This window comes from Ovis aries, chromosome 22, assembly GCF_016772045.2.
Source record: "Ovis aries strain OAR_USU_Benz2616 breed Rambouillet chromosome 22, ARS-UI_Ramb_v3.0, whole genome shotgun sequence".
Lineage (NCBI taxonomy): Eukaryota > Metazoa > Chordata > Mammalia > Artiodactyla > Bovidae > Ovis > Ovis aries.
Window position 1 is genome coordinate 50,718,558 of NC_056075.1, and position 17,235 is coordinate 50,735,792.

At 65.7% G+C, this 17,235-nt stretch overlaps 1 protein-coding gene and 1 long non-coding RNA gene across 9 annotated transcripts in view; both read left to right on the top strand.

The window, feature by feature from the left end:
- The window catches only part of INPP5A (inositol polyphosphate-5-phosphatase A), a 151,524-nt gene that overhangs the window by 122,857 nt on the left and 11,432 nt on the right, over positions 1-17,235 (top strand). For all 8 annotated transcript variants that reach the window (XM_027960449.3, XM_042238650.2, XM_042238651.2 and 5 more), the window contains 3 exons: positions 2,163-2,247; positions 12,609-12,704; positions 12,938-13,012. In XM_027960449.3, the coding sequence (XP_027816250.1) occupies positions 2,163-2,247; positions 12,609-12,704; positions 12,938-13,012 (256 nt within the window). The remainder of the gene's footprint in view (positions 1-2,162; positions 2,248-12,608; positions 12,705-12,937; positions 13,013-17,235) is intronic.
- On the top strand, positions 2,254-12,600 carry LOC121817624 (uncharacterized). The gene is made up of 3 exons (XR_006057638.2): positions 2,254-7,120; positions 7,529-7,643; positions 7,781-12,600. It is a non-coding gene; the product is annotated as an uncharacterized LOC121817624 (long non-coding RNA).

Here is a 17,235-nt window from a genome sequence, read left to right on the forward strand (position 1 = left end):
GAGGGCTTGCCTGAGTTCGGGGCTTTTCTCGGGGACCCTGCTCCTGGGCTTCTTAGTAAGCAGGGTGGCAGGCCATCAGGACAGAGAGTGTAGGTGTGTGACGTGTCAGGTAAGTCTGCATCCTCCCTCCCGCAGATCAAGCAGAAGCTTTGCCTTGGTTCAGTTCTCCTTGAAAAGCTAGTAAATACAAAGAGGGAAAGAAACGCGAGGCGTTTGAGTGGCGTGAGGTCATGTGTTGGCGGGAGGTGGTCCCAGGCCCCTGCGGGGGTCACTGCTCGCTGCCAGTCCCCTGACCCGGGGCACTGAGGGTCGCCCCCAGGTCTCCCCTTGGAGGCAGCCCCCCTGTGCGGGCCGGGGGTCAGAGGCCAGAAGCTGGCCCTGGGGGCCTCGGGGCCTCTCCATGGGGTGGTGGGGCTGCCCAGCGCGAGGCTGGAGGGCACGGGAAGCCCCTGTCCCCCGTCTCGTGCAGCTGGTGGTCATGGCGGGCACCCACCCAGGGGGCTGCCGCTAGTGGGGGGCGGTTGGGGGCTTTTTAACGAGCAAGGTGGTGTTTCCCGTGGGCGTTGCTCCCACCACCCACTGGACTCCGGAGGCAGGGTGGGGGCGGCCTCGTCTCCTCTCCTCTCCTGGGGAGGGCGGGCTGAGCTCGGGGGCCCCCCCGGAGGTGGGCGACCTGGGGGCCACACCCCACGTCCTGATGGGGACACCACGCAGGTTCTCCGAGGTGTGTTCTTCTGAAGGCGTTTAACAGCAAAAGAAGATGAACCGTTCCGAGATGGCTCAGGTCCCCTCCTGCCGACAGTCTTTGGGTGCCGGTGGGTGAGTGGGGTAAGGGGCGAGGCTGGTCCCGGGCGCAGGGCTCCCTGGGGCCAACCCTCTGGCCTCCCCGAGTTTTCATCCCTGAGGGGTGTCTGCTCCACAGAAGATTTAACTTTCACGCAAGAAGCGACATTACTGCACATCTGCACTGTTAGCAATAATGTGTTAAAATGTGTCCTTTCTCTTCAAACTCGTATGTGTGAGAATCAATCCAGTTAAACCGGAAAACAAGACTTTTCATGGAATTCAGCAACATGATATAGCAGTTAATGTGCAAGAAAAACGTGGAAACAGCTGAGAAGATTTTTAGAAGAATTTCAGTGAGAAGGGCATCTGTCAAGAAGTGCTGTTGCTTAAAACAACAGGAACGGGACAAAGACGTGCAGGAAAGAGAGTCTCTGCACGGACTGCGGAGGGGAGGACTGTTTCCTGGAGGGTTAGGATCAGTCACCGCTGGAGAGATCCATGGACTCAGATCCAGTCCTCCGGAGCAATTCCAGATGGATTAAAGGCCGCCGACTCTGCCTGGAGAGGAGCCAGCCTGGGGGAGAATGCCCAAGGCCCAGCGTGGGGCCGGGGCCGTGTTTTGCTGTGAGGAACTCAAGGCCCCCGGGCAGTGCAGAGCTCACGGTGCACTTTCCAGGGAAACTCCTGAGACTCAGCGCAGGAGGCAAGGAGCCAGGCAGGAGCTGGCGGGGAGAGCGTGGGCCCATGTGTGAGAGGGGCCGCCGCTGCCGACCTTCCCGGCTTAGGAGGACGGATGGGCGGATGGACAGGCGGAGCCGCCCACCAGGCGATGGCCTCCCGCCCAGCACCATGAAACAGTGGTGACGCTGCTCCTGGTCAGCTCTTCTTTCTCAGCTAACAAGTCCCTGGGAAGGGCCGTTCCAGGGGGTTGCCCTCACCCTGCACACTGGGGCCTGGTTCGGGGTAACCAGGCGGATGTTTCTGAGTTGGTCAGGGGTGAGCGGTGCTCCCTGGTCCTGCCTGCCCGTGACACGTGCTTTCTCAGAGCCCCCTGCGGGCCGAGAAGGCGCCCCCCACCCCAGGCCCAGGGGCCCCGTCTCAGTTGGGGGCGTCCATGCGGCCGCAGCTGGGCATCGAGCCTGTGGGCCCGGTCACCGAGCCTCCCTTCCCTTCTGCTGGGGCGGACGTCCGTCCTGCGGGCAGTCCTGTTGGAGACGGTTCTCATCCTGCTTTGAGCCGGAGGTGACCGGCACGGGCTTTCTTCACCCGCAAGGCCGGTGTGGCCGGGACGCCCCCCGTGCTAGCCCCGCCGGCGGGGCCATGGCCTCTGGGGCGCAGGGCCGCGCCTCAGGCCCCCTTCCCTCTTCTCCTCCCAGGATCGCTGACCAGCGGTTCGAGAAGGCGTGCTACTTTGTCTTCGGCGACTTCAACTTCCGGCTGGATTCCAAGTCCGTGGTGGAGGTAGGCCCTGCGGGAGGCTCGCCCGCGCGCGGTCGTGCGGTGTGCACAGCAGAGCCGGGTCCCCGATGGGCACGTCCCCGCCCTCCCGCTCGCCGGTCTGCTCGTGGCAGGAATGCCCCGTGAAGAAGGCCGCAGTGTCACGGGGGCCATCGGGAAGCGGGGGCAGGAGGCTGCGGTGAGGACACGGCTGGCCGGCGGCTCACGCCCGGCGGCTCACGCCCGGCACCCTTGCTTCCCTGAGCACCTCCTGAGCCCTGGGGGCCTGGGTGAGGGCCGGGTTAGCAGCAGGCATTGATGCAGCCAGGTCAGACTACCAGGGAGGCGCCTGGTCTGTCAGGTCCCGGCTGGGGGAGCTGGTCCTCAGTCGCCATGTTCCCCGACTCGTGGGGCTGCAGGCTGATGGCGGCGCCCACGGGGCCTCGAAGTGGGGACTCTGCCTGCCGCCCGAGGGTGGCAGATTCCCCCAGGCCCAGGTCTGGTGAGGACAACACACAGCCCGCCCAGCGTGGGCTCACCAAGCGAACGTGTGGGTGACTGTGTCCCCCGTCGTCTCCCTCTGGCCTCTCAGGTACAAATGACCCCCCTGCTTGCAGAAGGCTTCCTCTTAAATCTGAGCACTGGGGAGTGGACCAGGCCGGGGGGAGCAGGCGGGTGAGTGTGGCGAGCGGCCGTCCACTCCTCCGGCGTTTTCAGATGAATGATGAAAGCCCGTTTTGGCTTAGTCAGTGGCAGGATCCACAATCCCCCAGGCGTGCCCCTTTGAGCCCCAGGCGATGCCCGTGTGCACGCAGCCCTGGGAGGTGCTCGGGCCCCAGTGCCTGCAGCCGCGCCCTCACCCGCAGAGCCTCTTCGTGGGTTGAAAAGCCACATTGTCCCAACTTGGGCCCTCAGACCAGGGCATGTCTGTCTGGTACTTGGGCCTGATGAGCCTGCTGTGCCCGGAACAGCCCCTCTGCTGGCCCGAGGCCCCATGTGAGGCCGTGGCCAGACCAGGGCTGGTGCCCGGGGGCTGCTGAGCCGGGTGCTGGGAAGGGTCAGGAGGTTTCCAGAGTGGGCTTCTCTTCCCTAGAAGGGCAGACCCCACAGAAAAGGCAGTGGCTCCAGGACTGGGCGGGGCTGTCCAGGGACACGGGTGCCTGGGGGCTCTGGTGTCCGTGGGGGGTAGGGGGACACAGTGCCAGGCCCGGGGTGGGGGGGTGCGTGGGCAGCTCAGTCAGGGACTGCTTACCAAGTGGGAAGTGGAGGACACGGCCCTGGGCCTGTGCAGGCGTGAGCAGGCGTGTGTGGAGCTGGGCCGACCACACACCCCCATAAAACATGCGAGCCCTCTCCCCTCCCCAGGCCCGTCTGCCCAGTGCCGCTTTTCCTGACTCTTCGCCTTCAGACCTTGGCTTGACCTCAGGGATCTGCCTGTCACCTTAGAGGAGGGGCTCCCGCCACACAGTGACCGCGCAGATGGCCGGTGCTGGCCGGGGTCGCAGGGGCCTCTGGCCGGGGTCGCAGGGGCTCTGGATGGGGTCCTGGGGGCTCTGGATGGGGTCGCAGGGGCCTCTGGCCGGCATCACAGGGGGCTCTGGCTGGGGTCGCAGGGGCCTCTGGCCGGGGTCGCAGGGGCTCTGGCTGGGGTCGCAGGGGCTCTGGATGGGGTCCCGGGGGCTCTGGCTGGGGTCGCAGGGGCTCTGGCTGGGGTCCTGGGGGCTCTGGCTAGCGTCACAGGGGGCTCTGGCTGGGGTCGCAGGGGCTCTGGATGGGGTCCCGGGGGCTCTGGCTGGGGTCGCAGGGGCTCTGGATAGCGTCCTGGGGGCTCTGGATGGGGTCGCAGGGGGCTCTGGATGGGGTCCCGGGGGCTCTGGATGGGGTCCCGGGGGCTCTGGCTGGGGTCCTGGGGGCTCTGGCTGGGGTTGCAGGGGGCTCTGGATGGGGTCCCGGGGGCTCTGGCTGGGGTCGCAGGGGCCTCTGGCCGGTGTCACAGGGGGCTCTGGCCGGGGTCGCAGGGGCTCTGGATGGGGTCCTGGGGGCTCTGGATGGGGTCCCGGGGACTCTGGCCGGGATTGCAGTGGACTCTGGATGGGGTCGCAGGGGCTCTGGATGGGGTCGCAGGGGCCTCTGGCCGGCATCACAGGGGGCTCTGGATGGGGTCGCAAGGGCTCTGGCCGGGGTCGCAGGGGCCTCTGGCCGGCGTCACAGGGGGCTCTGGATGGGGTCCCGGGGGCTCTGGATGGGGTCCTGGGGGCTCTGGATGGGGTCCCGGGGACTCTGGCAGGGGGCAGGCAGGCACTGCCCACAGCAGGCCTGCCCTGTCCTGTGTGTTCGCCCTGAGCAGGCAGCCTGGCCTGCCCAGCCCAGCACCTTTGGGACATCGGGGCCCCACGTTCCTGAACACGAGGGAGAGGGGGGCAAGGACCAAGCGGCTCAGCCAGAGAGGGGTCGTGAAAGCCGCGCTGCGGGAAGGAACTGGGCCCCTCTGTGTGCAGAGGGCTGCCTGCTCTGGGCGTCTGCAGCAAGACCCTGAGCACCAGCACGCTATTCTGAAGGCCCCCGAAGCCCCCGGGGTCTCTAAGGCCACAGGCCCTGGGTTTCAGGAGGCCCCTGGCCCCCTCCTCCTCTCCCTCCCGGAAGGCCGGGGGTGTTCATCTCGCCGCCTTCCCAGCTGACTTGGATGAGGAAAGATCCGAAACGCTACTCTCTACACAACTCTCACCAACGGCCGCGTTTTCGGCGGAGCAGAAGCTCCTGCACAGGCCTTCCCTCCCGGCCCCGCGGGTCCCGCCCTGGCCTCCCCACCCTCAGCTTCCTTGGCCTGGCTGCCCCGGGACCTGCCCCGTGAGACAGACCCAGTGCCGGCCGGGCACCCCACCCTGCCTGCCTCTTTCCCGCGGCGACCGCATGAGAGCGGGTGCAGGGCAGTGGCAGCCGCTAACAAAGCCGTAGACGCCCCGCCTGCTCGCGTTGCTTCCTCGGGCCCATTAACAGGCAGTGACTCCGCCGTGAGCTCCAGGCTGGGCGTTCTGTGTCTTCATCAGGAGCCCCACTGACTGTGCTGCAGGCCCATGTCCGCAGTGCTGGGGGGCCCGAGGGACCCACGCGGTGCTGGGTCTGGGGCCACGAGGGCCGAGGGGCCGCCCAGCACAGGGAGGCGGGGACCAAGGTCGCCCAGAGAGGGCACAGCCGCCACTGAGGCTGGTGGAGCTGCCGCCCTCCTGCCAGAGCAGGCTTGCCCTTCCCGCCCAAGCTGATGCCGTTGATAACTCAGAAAACATGCTTGTGGGCACGCCGAGGTCTAAACCGTAAGCTGAAGACGACCAAGCTCTCTCTGTTGGGTTAACTTCATTCAGCAGCTTTCCTACTAAGATCTTCAACTTTCACCTGCCGGCTTAGTGTCTCGTGGACTGATGGCATCTATTGGCCAGCGGGCCGTTTTGAAAGGATTTCTAGCTGTAGATGCCGCTTGGAGAAACTTGGAGAAACCAGAGACAGCTTCCCCAGGTTTTCCCGAAAGGCCGTTGGGCAGAGGGGAGGGCTTCCTGACGTGAGCGACAGCGGGAGAACCAGGCACCAGGCGAGACCGCCAGGACTTCGCCGCCTCCGTGGCTGTCCCCGGGGAGCCGTGTGCGGGTGGGGGGGCCTCTCCTTGGGGCTCGCACAGCCCTGGTGAACGGGGGCTCCAGGAGGAGGGGGCAGGGCTGGGGTGCCCCGCCGAGGACTGAACCCAGGAGGTGGGCCCCTGCCCTTTGCTTCCAGACAACAGGCACAGGGCTTGACTCAGGGCCTCCCCCGGGTGCGGGCAGCCCCAGCGGTGGGCCCCAAGAGACGCCCGGGTCTGGTCTGCAGACCAGGTCGTGGGGCAGCAGAGACCACGCTGGCCTCACCCCGTGTTCCTGGAGAGGCTGGTGCCCACAGCTGGCGGGCCTCCCCACAGACGGTTTCCAGATTGCCCAAGGTCAGCATAGGGCCTGAGGCGACCCCGAGCAGCCCGGACCACACTGCAGCCCTGCTGCTAAGAAGGTCAGAGGAGACGAGGGCAGAGGACGTGGGCACATCTTCTTGCCTGGAGGTGACAGGTGGCCCCCCCAGGAGGGAAGCCCTGGTCGCCCTCTGCCAGCCCGACGAGAAGCCCGCTGGGCCAGGCTCTGGTTTCTATTGCTGATCCCCGGCCCTGGAGCGGCAGGTGCATCCTGGGGTGCCCGAGGTGTCCTGCCTGTGGGTGCTCACCCCATCAACTCCTAGGGGAGCCCCGAGGTGAGTCAGATCCTTCCCAGAGCAGCGAGGGTCCCAGGCAGCAGTGAGGCGGGGTAGCAGCTGGCTGCAGTGGGCTGCAGCGGGCAGGGCCTCTAGGAAGACTGGCCGGCCGGGGGCTCCAGGGCAAGGTGGAGCCTCTCTGGCCCTCTGCACTGCAAGGTCTCAGGCACCTTGCTGGGCACCAGCCTCAGACATGCAGAGTGGAAGGCTGTCCCCCCTGGAACTAGAGCGTCACATCTCAGATGCAAATTAATACGAACAAGCTCGCAGAGCAGAACTGAGAGGACGGTCCGGCAGTCGAGCCCGGCACGGCCGAAGCTGTGATCGAAACACACACAGAAGTAAGCGCGGTGATCACGCTCCGTCTCGTGGGCTGTGCGTCCTGAACTGATCAGCGACGCTCAGCCCTGCCAGCGAGGTTGCTCAGAGGCATGTTCCGTGCCTTGCGTGGTGGCAGCTGGCAGCTGGGCGCCCAGCCGGCCAGTGACAGAGAGAGACAGCAGCACCAGGCACTCCCGTCCCCGCCAGCCCGGCCGCACCCACCTGCCGCCCGTCACCACCGACAGCCCCAGTGACGGCTGCGTTTTCAGAGGCTGGCAGCAGTTTTTAACACCCGGCTGCTGGCTGCTGACAGGTACAAGCTCAGGTGTCCCCGGGAACCCAGCTCCTCAGAGACTGCAGCCTTCCCAGCGCTCATGGTCCCGGGGCTCCAGGCCTCACCCCAGAAGCCAGGGCGGGTTCCCACGTGGCCGGGAGGGGCGTCGCCCCTGGTCGTCAGCCGGACTGGCCCTCTGCAAGGCCCTGGGAGCCCACCCAGCCTGTCCGCGCATCTTCTTACTCCTCTGCTTAAATATATTCTCTGGAACTCGGGGAGGGCCTAGGAGGCAGACGTTTTTCTGCAAACTAGAGGCAGGTGGAAGATGGGGCTGGGGTCTGTCCCGGGAGGCCCTGGGGCGTCCAGCTCGGTCGCAGGAGGAGGTGGTAAGGGTCTCGCTCTCCTTCCTGCCCTGTCCTGCCCTGTCCTGCCCCCACTGCCCCGCAGGCCTGAGCCCTGCTGTCTGGGGAAGGCGGCACCAGGCGTGTGGCAGGCCCCCCGGCCGGACCCATGGCGGCCCAGTCCTGCTGGACACGAGCCCGAGCTGCTTCCTTCCAGCAAGGTCAGCTGTGCTCCCCTGGTTTGCCCCACCGGCCGCATGCGGGCACTGTCCCCTCGCCGTGGGCGGGTAGGGAGTCGGCGAGCATCGTGGGGCAGAGATGAAAGGGTCTTTATGGGGGTTATTGTTCTCTTGAACAGCTGGCAGCACAGAACAAAGAGGGTGCAGGCGCCTCTGACGTGGGCATGGCTGCACAGCAGGGCCTCCGCGGACCGGCCAGCGGCTCCCACCCGCGGGGTCCATGGCTTCGGGCCCTCAGAGTCTGAGGCTCTCAGCAATCAAGAGATGCCTGTCGTCCCAGGACTCAGGGCTCTGCCAGGAAAACCTCTGGAAAGATGGTGTCCACTGTGAGGGTCAGAGTGAATGGAGTGGGGTGTGGGGGGCGGCTCCCTCCAGACGCAGCGCGACCCCGCCCCAGTGCTCTCCGGTGAGAAGCCCGCACGGGCGCTGCTCAGCCTCCGATCCTCGCCGTTCCGGGGCAGTGCCCTCTGGCCGTCGGGCGGGCCGCTGGACCCTGATAGCCGGGGATTCATCACCAGAGGCGACCCCTGCAGGTGGCATCCCTGCCAGGCCCTTCCTGCGGCCTCACACCCCAGCCCACCCCGTGGAGGAGAAAGGGGGTGTGTCGCTTCCTTGTTCTCGGGGTGCCTGCTCTGGGCCCCACTTTGTGCAGCTGAGCAGTGGAAGCTGCCCAGTGATGTCGGTCTTCACAATGTGAGTCCCCTCCCGGGGCCCGCAACTGTGGCCCAGGCCCCTGGCCACAGACCCCCTGCCCCGGCCTCCACCAGCACGTGGCCTCCTGGGCCTCAGGCCGGCCCGGCCGCCCAGGGGGCCCTGCGCCCGAGCAGGCCGGGCACACCGGGGCCCCCGCCTCCTAGAAGCTGTGCGTCCGCCTGCACACGTGTGCGTGCGTGTGGCGGGGAGGGAGGCTGCAAGGCCGCCCGCGGACACTGGTGGCTGGGACCCGGGCCCCCCCGGCAGGCGAGGCTGTGCCACTGTCCCTGACCCCCGGGGCCGCCGGCCATCGGCCTCGGGCACTTTGTGCTCCGTGACGCGTCAGTGCCCCGCATCGGGCCCAGAGCCCCCACAGGCTGGCCTTCGCCCTCCACCCTGAGAGGCAGGTCTGGGCAGTGGGCTCGTGGGGGCACGGAGACCGGTCCTCCAGAGCCCAGTCCCACATGAGCAGCCGGAGCCCAGGGCCTCCGAAAAGGCCGCGTGTGCACACCTGTGTCCCAGGGCTCAAGGCAGGTGGGGGCGGGGCTGCTCGGTCCCAAAAGGAACACGGAACGTCTTCCGAGGTCTGGGCCTCTCCAGCTTCATTCCCTGCGCCTGAAACGCTGCCCAGGGCAGCCGCTCCCTCCCGAGAGCGGGGCCCCCAGAGCGAGGTTGCTGTCGTTCCCCAGGTGGGGTGAGGATGGGCCTCCCTGAGGAAGGGTTCCCAGATGCCAGCGGCTGTGCAGTGGGCGGCCAGCCGAGGGTCCTCACGCTGTGGGCACCTCCAGCGCCCCCGGGATGGGCCTCCAGCCTCCGGGACGGGCCTCCTGTCCAAGCTCTCTCCTGCAGCCCCTCGGGCTGGCCCTGGAGCGTGTTGGCTGCTGGAGAGGGGACAGCAGCCACGGCCAGTCGGCCTCTTTGTGCCCCGGCTTTGTTTCCGATTTCACGCTATCAGAGGGTCTGCATGTTTCCTGTGTGAGGTTGTCAGGGGATGAAAGCCCCAGAGCAGGGCACACGGAGCCCACCCACCAGCCTGGCCTCCACGGCCAGCAGCCCCCCTACCCTGGACCCCGCCTGTAAGTGTCCGGAAGGGCCGGCCTGCAGCAGGGACTGCACTTTCTTCAGACCAGTGCTGTCTTCTTCCCTGGGCGAGCAGGAGGCCCGTCCCTCAGTGGCTGAACCGGCTGGAGGGGCTCGCCCGCTCTCCACGGAGCTGGAGCTGGGGCAGGGCAGGGCAGGGTGGCCCCGCGTTCTCCAGACACACGGCTCCGTTTCGGGCAGTGGAGGGACCCCAGCTCTGCGGAGCTGTGTCCAGTCCGCGGGCCGAAGCGTGTGGCTGGCCTCCCGGGGGGGCTGCCGGCGGTCCTTCCTGCGGGTCCACATCCAGGGTGGGGGGCACCTGAGGCCCTGCCGGGCTGGGCTTCACAACTTCAGGAAGCCGCTGTCCAGTAACTTTCTGTTTGAAGGCCAGTTTACTTTCCATTTGATGGGACATAGTTTAATCCCCGAAGGTCTTAGAAGCCGAGTGATCTGGGCAGACGAGGACCCTGTGGGCCGCCTCCCACACCCCTGACTGGGAGAGGCCTCTGGCACCAGCAGGTGGGCCCCGCCATGAGGGTGCTGGGCCCCGTGGGCACGCTGGCCCCTGTCTGTGGTGAGAGCGTCCCCACCCGCCGTGTCCTCAGGGTCACATACGAGCAAAAAGAGAAGGCGCGAGGAAGGAGCTGGAGCCGGGACCACTTCTGGGGCCAGGCTGCTTGGCGGCTGGTCTGGTTCATTTAAGCCCTTGCCCCACTCCGGGTGTGGGGGAGCCACAGGGAGGACCCTGAGGAGCTGCGGGGGGTGCAGTCACCCCCCCCCGCCCCCCGAGCCTGAAACAGCCTCCCTCTGGCTCTAACACCTGATGTGGTCAGGATAAGTTGGGGACAAAAGTGTCCTCTGAGCCCAGCCCCGTCGCATGCGGTCCTTCCAGGCCCAGGGGCAGGGTGAGAGCGCTGGTCTCAGCCTGCGCGGGGCCGCGACCAGGCTCCCTGCTCCGTCAGCTCCGTCACGGTCTCCCCGACACCCCAGCCCCAGGCGTGCCCCCCTGTACACGCTGCACATTCCAGACGCCGACCGCAGGTACCCGCCTGCCTGACCTCTGTGGGTCCTTTGGAAACTTGGGGTGCAGAGGACCCCCTCCTGCGGTCCAGAGTGCTGGGTGCAGACCGAAGCAGGGTCAGCAGAATCACAGCCATAACTGGTCTAAAGCCTAGCAGAACGTCATAAACACAGACTGAGACGCTCTTGTAATCCCTGCTGTCTCTTGGAGTGCACACACAGGAGAGCCTCACCGCTTTTCCTTATCACCTAAGAACTCAGCGACTGCAGTGAGGAAACGGCTGGTGTGCCTCTGACCTCCGCACACCAAAGCTTACTGCACACTTTTCCGCAAAAGCGCTTCTCGACCTGTAATAGAGATCCCCCCAGAACAGAGACCCCCCCAGGTCAGGCTTTACTCTGACCAGGACGCTCCTGACCAGCTCCTGGCTGACCCCCAGGCGGTGGACCCTCACCCTCGGGTGCGGGGCTGGCTGTCCACCGCTCACCCCCTCCGCCTGGCAGAGATCAGAGCGGGTTCTGTGAGGCCACGCTCGTGGGCTCACCTCTTGGGGCCCGAGGAGCTCCGCTTGCACTGGAATTCGGGCCTGGGGTGGGGGTGGGGGGCGCGTTTGTGCTAGGGAGGGGAGTAGGCCAGGCCCCTCTGCAGGGGGAGCGGGCCAGCCGCGCAGCGAGAACACCGCAGGCGGCCTTTGCGGCCCCGCTGTCTTGGGGGCCGTCAGGGCGCCTGTCCTCGGCAGTAGCTGCATCGCCAAGCGCCAAGCAAAACGCCTGGGGCCGCGAGTGCCAGGGAGACTTCCCGCGTCACCCTCCGGGGCCTCCACACGGCCGCAGATAGTGAAACAAACCTCAGATGGTTCTTTAAAATCAGCATTTGGAGAATTTTTTTCTCCTTTGAAAAGAGGAAAATGCTCTGTAAGGCAAGCCGGAAAGGCACTGCCCCGGGCTTTCTGCTCGAGTGGTCACGGCTGCAGCTGAAAGGGGCAGCCTGGTCGCCCTGAATGAGGGGCTCTGGCGGGTGTGGGAGCGGCCGAGCGTGAGGGGCCGGCCAGGCAGATGTGTATCCGCTGGGAGCCCGTGCGAGGGGGAGAGAGAAAGCTGTTTTCTAAGAAGTTTACAGCAGCCGCCTTTGGGCGAGGACTATGCGTTTCCTCCGAGTAAGCCGTCTGCCCGCCAGGCCGCCCCATTCACTGCTCTTAAGCCCCTTAGCACATTAGCATCTGGATGGCTCGGCCTCCTCGAGGGCCGGTGGGCGCGCCCAGGCAGGGTTGCTGGGGCCCTTGTTCTAATCCGGCCATTTGAAGGCGGCCAGACTGATTTGTGACACATGAGTCCAAAAGCCACTTTGGGGGCTTGACCTGATTAACTGTGTGCCCTGAATGTCAATGCCCCCCCCCCCCACAGCGCTGGCCACCTGGGCCTGAGCCCCGCGCTCCACCGCAAGGTGACTTCCCACGGGCTCCTCGGGTGAACGGGTTTCTTCAAGTCAACATTAGTTGTTCTTTCGCGGCAGTCTTTCCCTTGTATCTTTTTCATAAAAACTGCGTGGACAAAAAAGTAGTTCTATCGAGGTATAACTTACACACAAAGCAAAATCTGGCTGTGGCCCCTGGCCCCCGCAGCCTCTCTGGACCGTGCGGACGGACTTTTCCAAACGGAGGTGCATGGCCCGAGCCCTCGCCAGCACGTCTCCGAGCCTGGCCGTGTCTCAGCCCCTCCTGGGCGGTCCTTTCTCTCTGCTCTACGTGCGTCTGGCCAGTGCTGCGCTGCTGCCCCTGGGCCAGGCTCCAGGTTCGTCCTGACTTTGGGGAGGGGCCCTGTTTACCTTCCTGCTGTGGCCTGTCCTTGCCCCATGCCCAGGGTGGGGCAGGACCAGGTGTACCTGCTCGGAGGCCTGGCCCCCTCCCTCTGCGCCCCCCACGGCCTCTGCCTCCCAGCCACCCTCCAGGTCCTGCCTGGCTGCCCTTCACCGTCGTGGCCGTGGGGGCCTCCTGGGCCCCTGGGTCCACAGAGCAGCCTGGACAGAGGGCAGAGGGGCCGGCCGGGAGCTCGGGAGGAGTGAGCCCCCAGCCCAGCTGGATAGCGAGGACGGAGGGACCGGATCAGGCGGCCAGGCGGCAGGTCTCGAACCTAGTTCCTCCGTGTCTTTCCCAGACTCTCTGCACAAAGGCCACGATGCAGGCAGTCCGGGCTGCGGACACCAATGAGGTCGTGAAGCTGATATTCCGCGAGTCAGACAACGACCGGAAGGTGAGCATGGAGGGTGCGGCATGCGCCCTGGGGAGGGGCCCCTGCTCTGACCCGCACCCCCTCCCGTGGCCCCGCCCTGGAAAGGGGCCCCACCTGCTCTCATGCCCCTCTGCACCCAGTGACCTGGCCTGGGGAGGGGGGCCCACCCTGGGAAGGGCCCTCTGCTCTGACGCCCCCCTCCGTGGCCCCGCCCTGGGGAGGGGCCCCCTGCTCTGACGCCCCACCCCCAACAGGTGATGCTCCAGCTGGAGAAGAAGCTCTTTGACTACTCCAACCAGGAGGTTTTTCGGGACGACAACGGCACTGCGGTGAGTCCCGCCGTGGGGTGTGTGGCTGGGCCCCCGCCGCTGCTCCGGGCAGTGCTGGCCCCTGGCCCTCCCATCCCTCCCGACTGGGCCCGGCCTGGTGTGCCTCCTGCCTCTGGCTAGGCTGCAGCTACCTGCCTCACTGTCTTTGACGGGCAGCGTGGCCCATAGTCCTGGGGACCCCCCAGGTGAGAGGCAGAGGGCTGACAGCTTTGGGTGCAGACCCTCTGTTCAGGGCCCACCCACTGAGGCCTGGGCTTCCTTTGGAAAGAGGAGAGACTGTCTTGAGAACTTGAGGGACATCCTGTGCCACCAACCCCGTGAGTGTGTGTGTGTGTGTAGTGAACCACGTGTGTGTGTGCAGAGAAGTACACACGTGTGCAAGGTGAAGTGCACGTGTGTGTGTGCGTGTGTAGAGTGAAGTGCGTGTGAACAGACCCCTGCAGCTCACCCCCCCGCCCCGCCCCATGAGCAGGTCCCTGCACAGACTGCCTGCACACGGCCGCGGGAGGGCTGGGCTAGGGGCTGCCCCACGGTGTGAACGTCAGCTGGACCTGCTTTGAGCCCTTCCTCTGGCGCCTGTGTGTTATCAGCAGGTTAGCCACGCCTGCAGGCAGCCTCCCCCACCCAGGTGTGCCCTGTGCCCCCCACTTCCTGAGACCCTGGCTGCTCCCCCGACCCTGGTGAGGCACTGTCTGTACCACGGTCCCCACTTTTAGCTCCCAGTCACCCCACCAAGACCCCTGTGGCCTCTCAGGGCCGGCTCCATCCCAAAGTCCAGAACTGTGTGCAGATTCAGGTCCTGTCTGTCCCTCCACCCCCGCTCAGCCCTCTCTGTTCTGGGCGCCCTGGGCAGCCCAGTCACCCGCGGACTCTGGGCAGCACCTCTGCATCACATCTCCTCAGGCCCCACGGGGGCTCTGTGCCTCCCTGAGCAGGGTCCACCGTCTGCACCCAGAGGGGGGCACATCTGTCTGGATGGGGGACTGTCCAGCTGTCCGGCAGACCCTGCCAGTCCCAAGTCCCTGCACAGAGCCCCCCTGCCCTGCCTGCCCGCCCCCGGGAAGCCCCCATCACCCGCCGGGACCCCTTACCTCTCATGTCCGTTCACTTTGGGGCCTGGACTCTCCACCACCTAGTCTGCCGGCCTAGCCCCTGCCCCTGCCTCCTTCCTGCACCCCAGCCCCTCCGTTCCCTCCTGGCCTAGAGCTCAGCCAGGCCCAGTCACACGGCCATCTGCTCAGGCCCAGCTTTGAGCCCACTGTGGGGGGCCCAGCCCTCTTCTGCGAGGCCACCTTCCCCGCCGCACGGGTGCACCCTGGCCCCAGGCGCTCCTGAGCCTCCTCTGCGGCTTCCACTCACCTGGTGTCCTTGGACACTCGACCCACAGCCTGTGCACAGCTGGCTCCCCGGGGACCCTCGGGGCCCAGGGAGGTGGGCTCCTCCTGCGTCTCACAGCGTGGGGGGTGGGCAGAGGCAAGGCGCCCCTGGGCCCAGAGCCCCGCTGGCCTCCTTTACTGCCTGGGAAGCATGTCACCACCTGGAAACGACAGACGTCACCTTAGATGTAATTTTTGCTTCCGTATTAATTTACCCTGTGAAACTGTGCTCTTTCAACGTGGAGGAAAATTAATTTGAATATCTGGGAGAAGTTTGAGTCTGCCCCTAGGATGAGAGGATGTGACGGAGGCGAAGCAGAGATGAGGCCTCCAGGAGGGTTTCTGGGGGGCCCCTGGGCCCCCGGTCGGGTCAGGAAGCTCGGGGGCGGAGGCCTCATGCCTCCCGGTGCAGGGCCGGCTCCACAGTAACTGCGGCCCCCTGCAGTGTTCTTGCCTGGAGAATCCCAGGGACGGGGGAGCCTGGTGGGCTGCCATCTGTGGGGTCGCATAGAGTTGGACACGACTGACGCGACTCAGCAGCAGCAGCAGCAGCAGCAGGAGGCGGGCATGCAGACCCCCAGGGGCCTCCGGACAAGCGCTCACCTTCAGGGTGAGACGCCCACCAGGATGGATGTGCAGCTCAGCCGCGGCCCCGGGTCCATCGCATCCTTGATCAACCACTGGTCTTGTTCCCGCCTGACAGAAATTTAATTCAAGTTGGCTCTGAAAATAATTATTGTATTTTAAGAGTAGTAATCATCGGCCGGGACATGATTGACTGTGTCCATGCCTATTGACTTTTTCTATGATTTATAGCTTTGTTTAGTCGATATTCCCATCGAAATTGTATAATTAATTATAAGTGTGGCTGTCAGGGCGGCAGGATGGAGTGCCCTGGTGAGGATTTGGAGAGATTAAATTCTCCGCGGCTGTCCCAGGGCAGGCGCGGGAGTGTTCCCGGCGCTCGGCCCGTCGGATGGAGATGTTTTCTCTGTGTGTAGCACCTGCTCCGGCTCCGCCGCATCGATTTTCCAGCCTCTCCCCTTCATCAGCGCCGCGCCTCTGCAGCAGCAGAGGACGGTGCGCGGCCCAGACCGTGCCTGACGGATACGGCCGGCCGGCCGCTTCATCATTGTCCACACACACCCTGCGCTGTTCCTCACTTTGTAATCAAGAAGAATGTTTAAGATACATGTGAAATTGGTTATCAGGATGTGAAAAATCTCAAAGAGATACAGATTACCATTTCAACAGAAATGCAATACCATTCCTGAAACACGGTGTGCCGGCCTCCCGTGGACGCGGGGCAGGGAGCCCTCCACAGTAGCGAGAGTCCAAGAGGTCAGATCACGGAATGCTTGATAAAAATTCTGAGACTGTTTAAGGAATCAGAGAAAGAATCAGAAACACAAACGCCACACGCTCAAGGATCCAGGCAGATGGAGACACACAAGCTGCTCTCAAAGCAGCCAGGGAGCGGAGAGTGCCCCCCAGGGAGCGGAGTGTCCCCTCAGGGAGCGGAGAGTGCCCCCCAGGGAGCGGAGAGTGCCCCCCAGGGAGCAGAGAGTGCCCTCAGGGAGCGGAGAGTGCCCCCCAGGGAGCAGAGAGTGCCCCCCAGGGAGCAGAGTGTCCCCTCAGGGAGCAGAGTGCCCCCCAGGGAGCAGAGTGTCCCCTCAGGGAGCAGAGTGCCCCCCAGGGAGCAGAGTGTCCCCTCAGGGAGCAGAGTGCCCCCCAGGGAGCAGAGTGTCCCCTCAGGGAGCAGAGTGCCCCCCAGGGAGCAGAGTGTCCCCCCAGGGAGCAGAGTGTCCGGACGGACGGAGTGGGCCGGGCATGGTGCTCGTGTGGTGGGCTGTGGGCGGGACACGGGACGGACGCTTGGAGCTGGCGGGGGTGGAAGGCGCGGTCCTCAAGAGCTGGGGGCGTCCGGAGCAGGACCCCAAACGCCACGACTGAGAGCAGCCCCAGCGCCAGACCCCCCACGAGAGGACGCTGGCGGCGGGCCTCCGGGGGCGATGAGCCACGATGCTGGCGGACTCCGTGGGGGTCAGGGCCATCCTCCTGAGCTGCGAAGGCTGAGCATTCGTGCTCAGGAGGCTGTGGATGACACGCTTGCCGTCTCCCTGTGGGGGTGCATCCTTCGAGCGTGCTGTGAGGGTGTCTCCAGGCACGCGTGTGCACACCTGTGTGAACTCAGAGCTGGTCCAGGCCCCACGCCCATGCTTCGCCCTCCCTGGAGACTTGTTCCCCACCCCAGACACCCTGAAACACCAACTCCGGAACCTTCCAGAAGTCATTTGGCCCAGGCTGCTCCCTGGAGGTGGGGGCAGGAGGCTGCTTGTGCCTGGGAGCTGAGGGGCTCTGGCCCTGCCCCACACAGCCCCCACCCTGAACCTCCCCTCCCCCCACGCCCTCTCTGCACCCCACTTCTGGCCCTGCACCTCTGGGCCCCCAGCAGGGCCATCACGGGTGCTGAGTGGGGCGAGCTTTGCCACTGGTGCCTCTGAGCAGATGTGGCCTCGCGGTGGCAGCCGTGGGACCCAGCCTCCAGCCTCGCCAGGCAGAGTCAGCTCTCAGGTGGAGCCTGGCGCCCAGGGTTGCTGTGCACACACGGCGTGCGGATCGCAGGGCTGAGATGGCGGGAGGTGAGGGGGCCGTGTGGCCTCGGGCCTGTGCAATGCCACGCTCCCCCATGCTGCCGAGGGCATAAGCGGTGACCACGTGCCCAGGGCGCGTGTGGCCGCAGGGCCTGCCTCCTGGAGGTGCAATGCCCGTGGACATGGCTCTGAGGAGCCCACCAGGCCAGTGCCATTTGTTGTCCTCCAGGCAAGGCCTGCGCCCGAGAGTGCA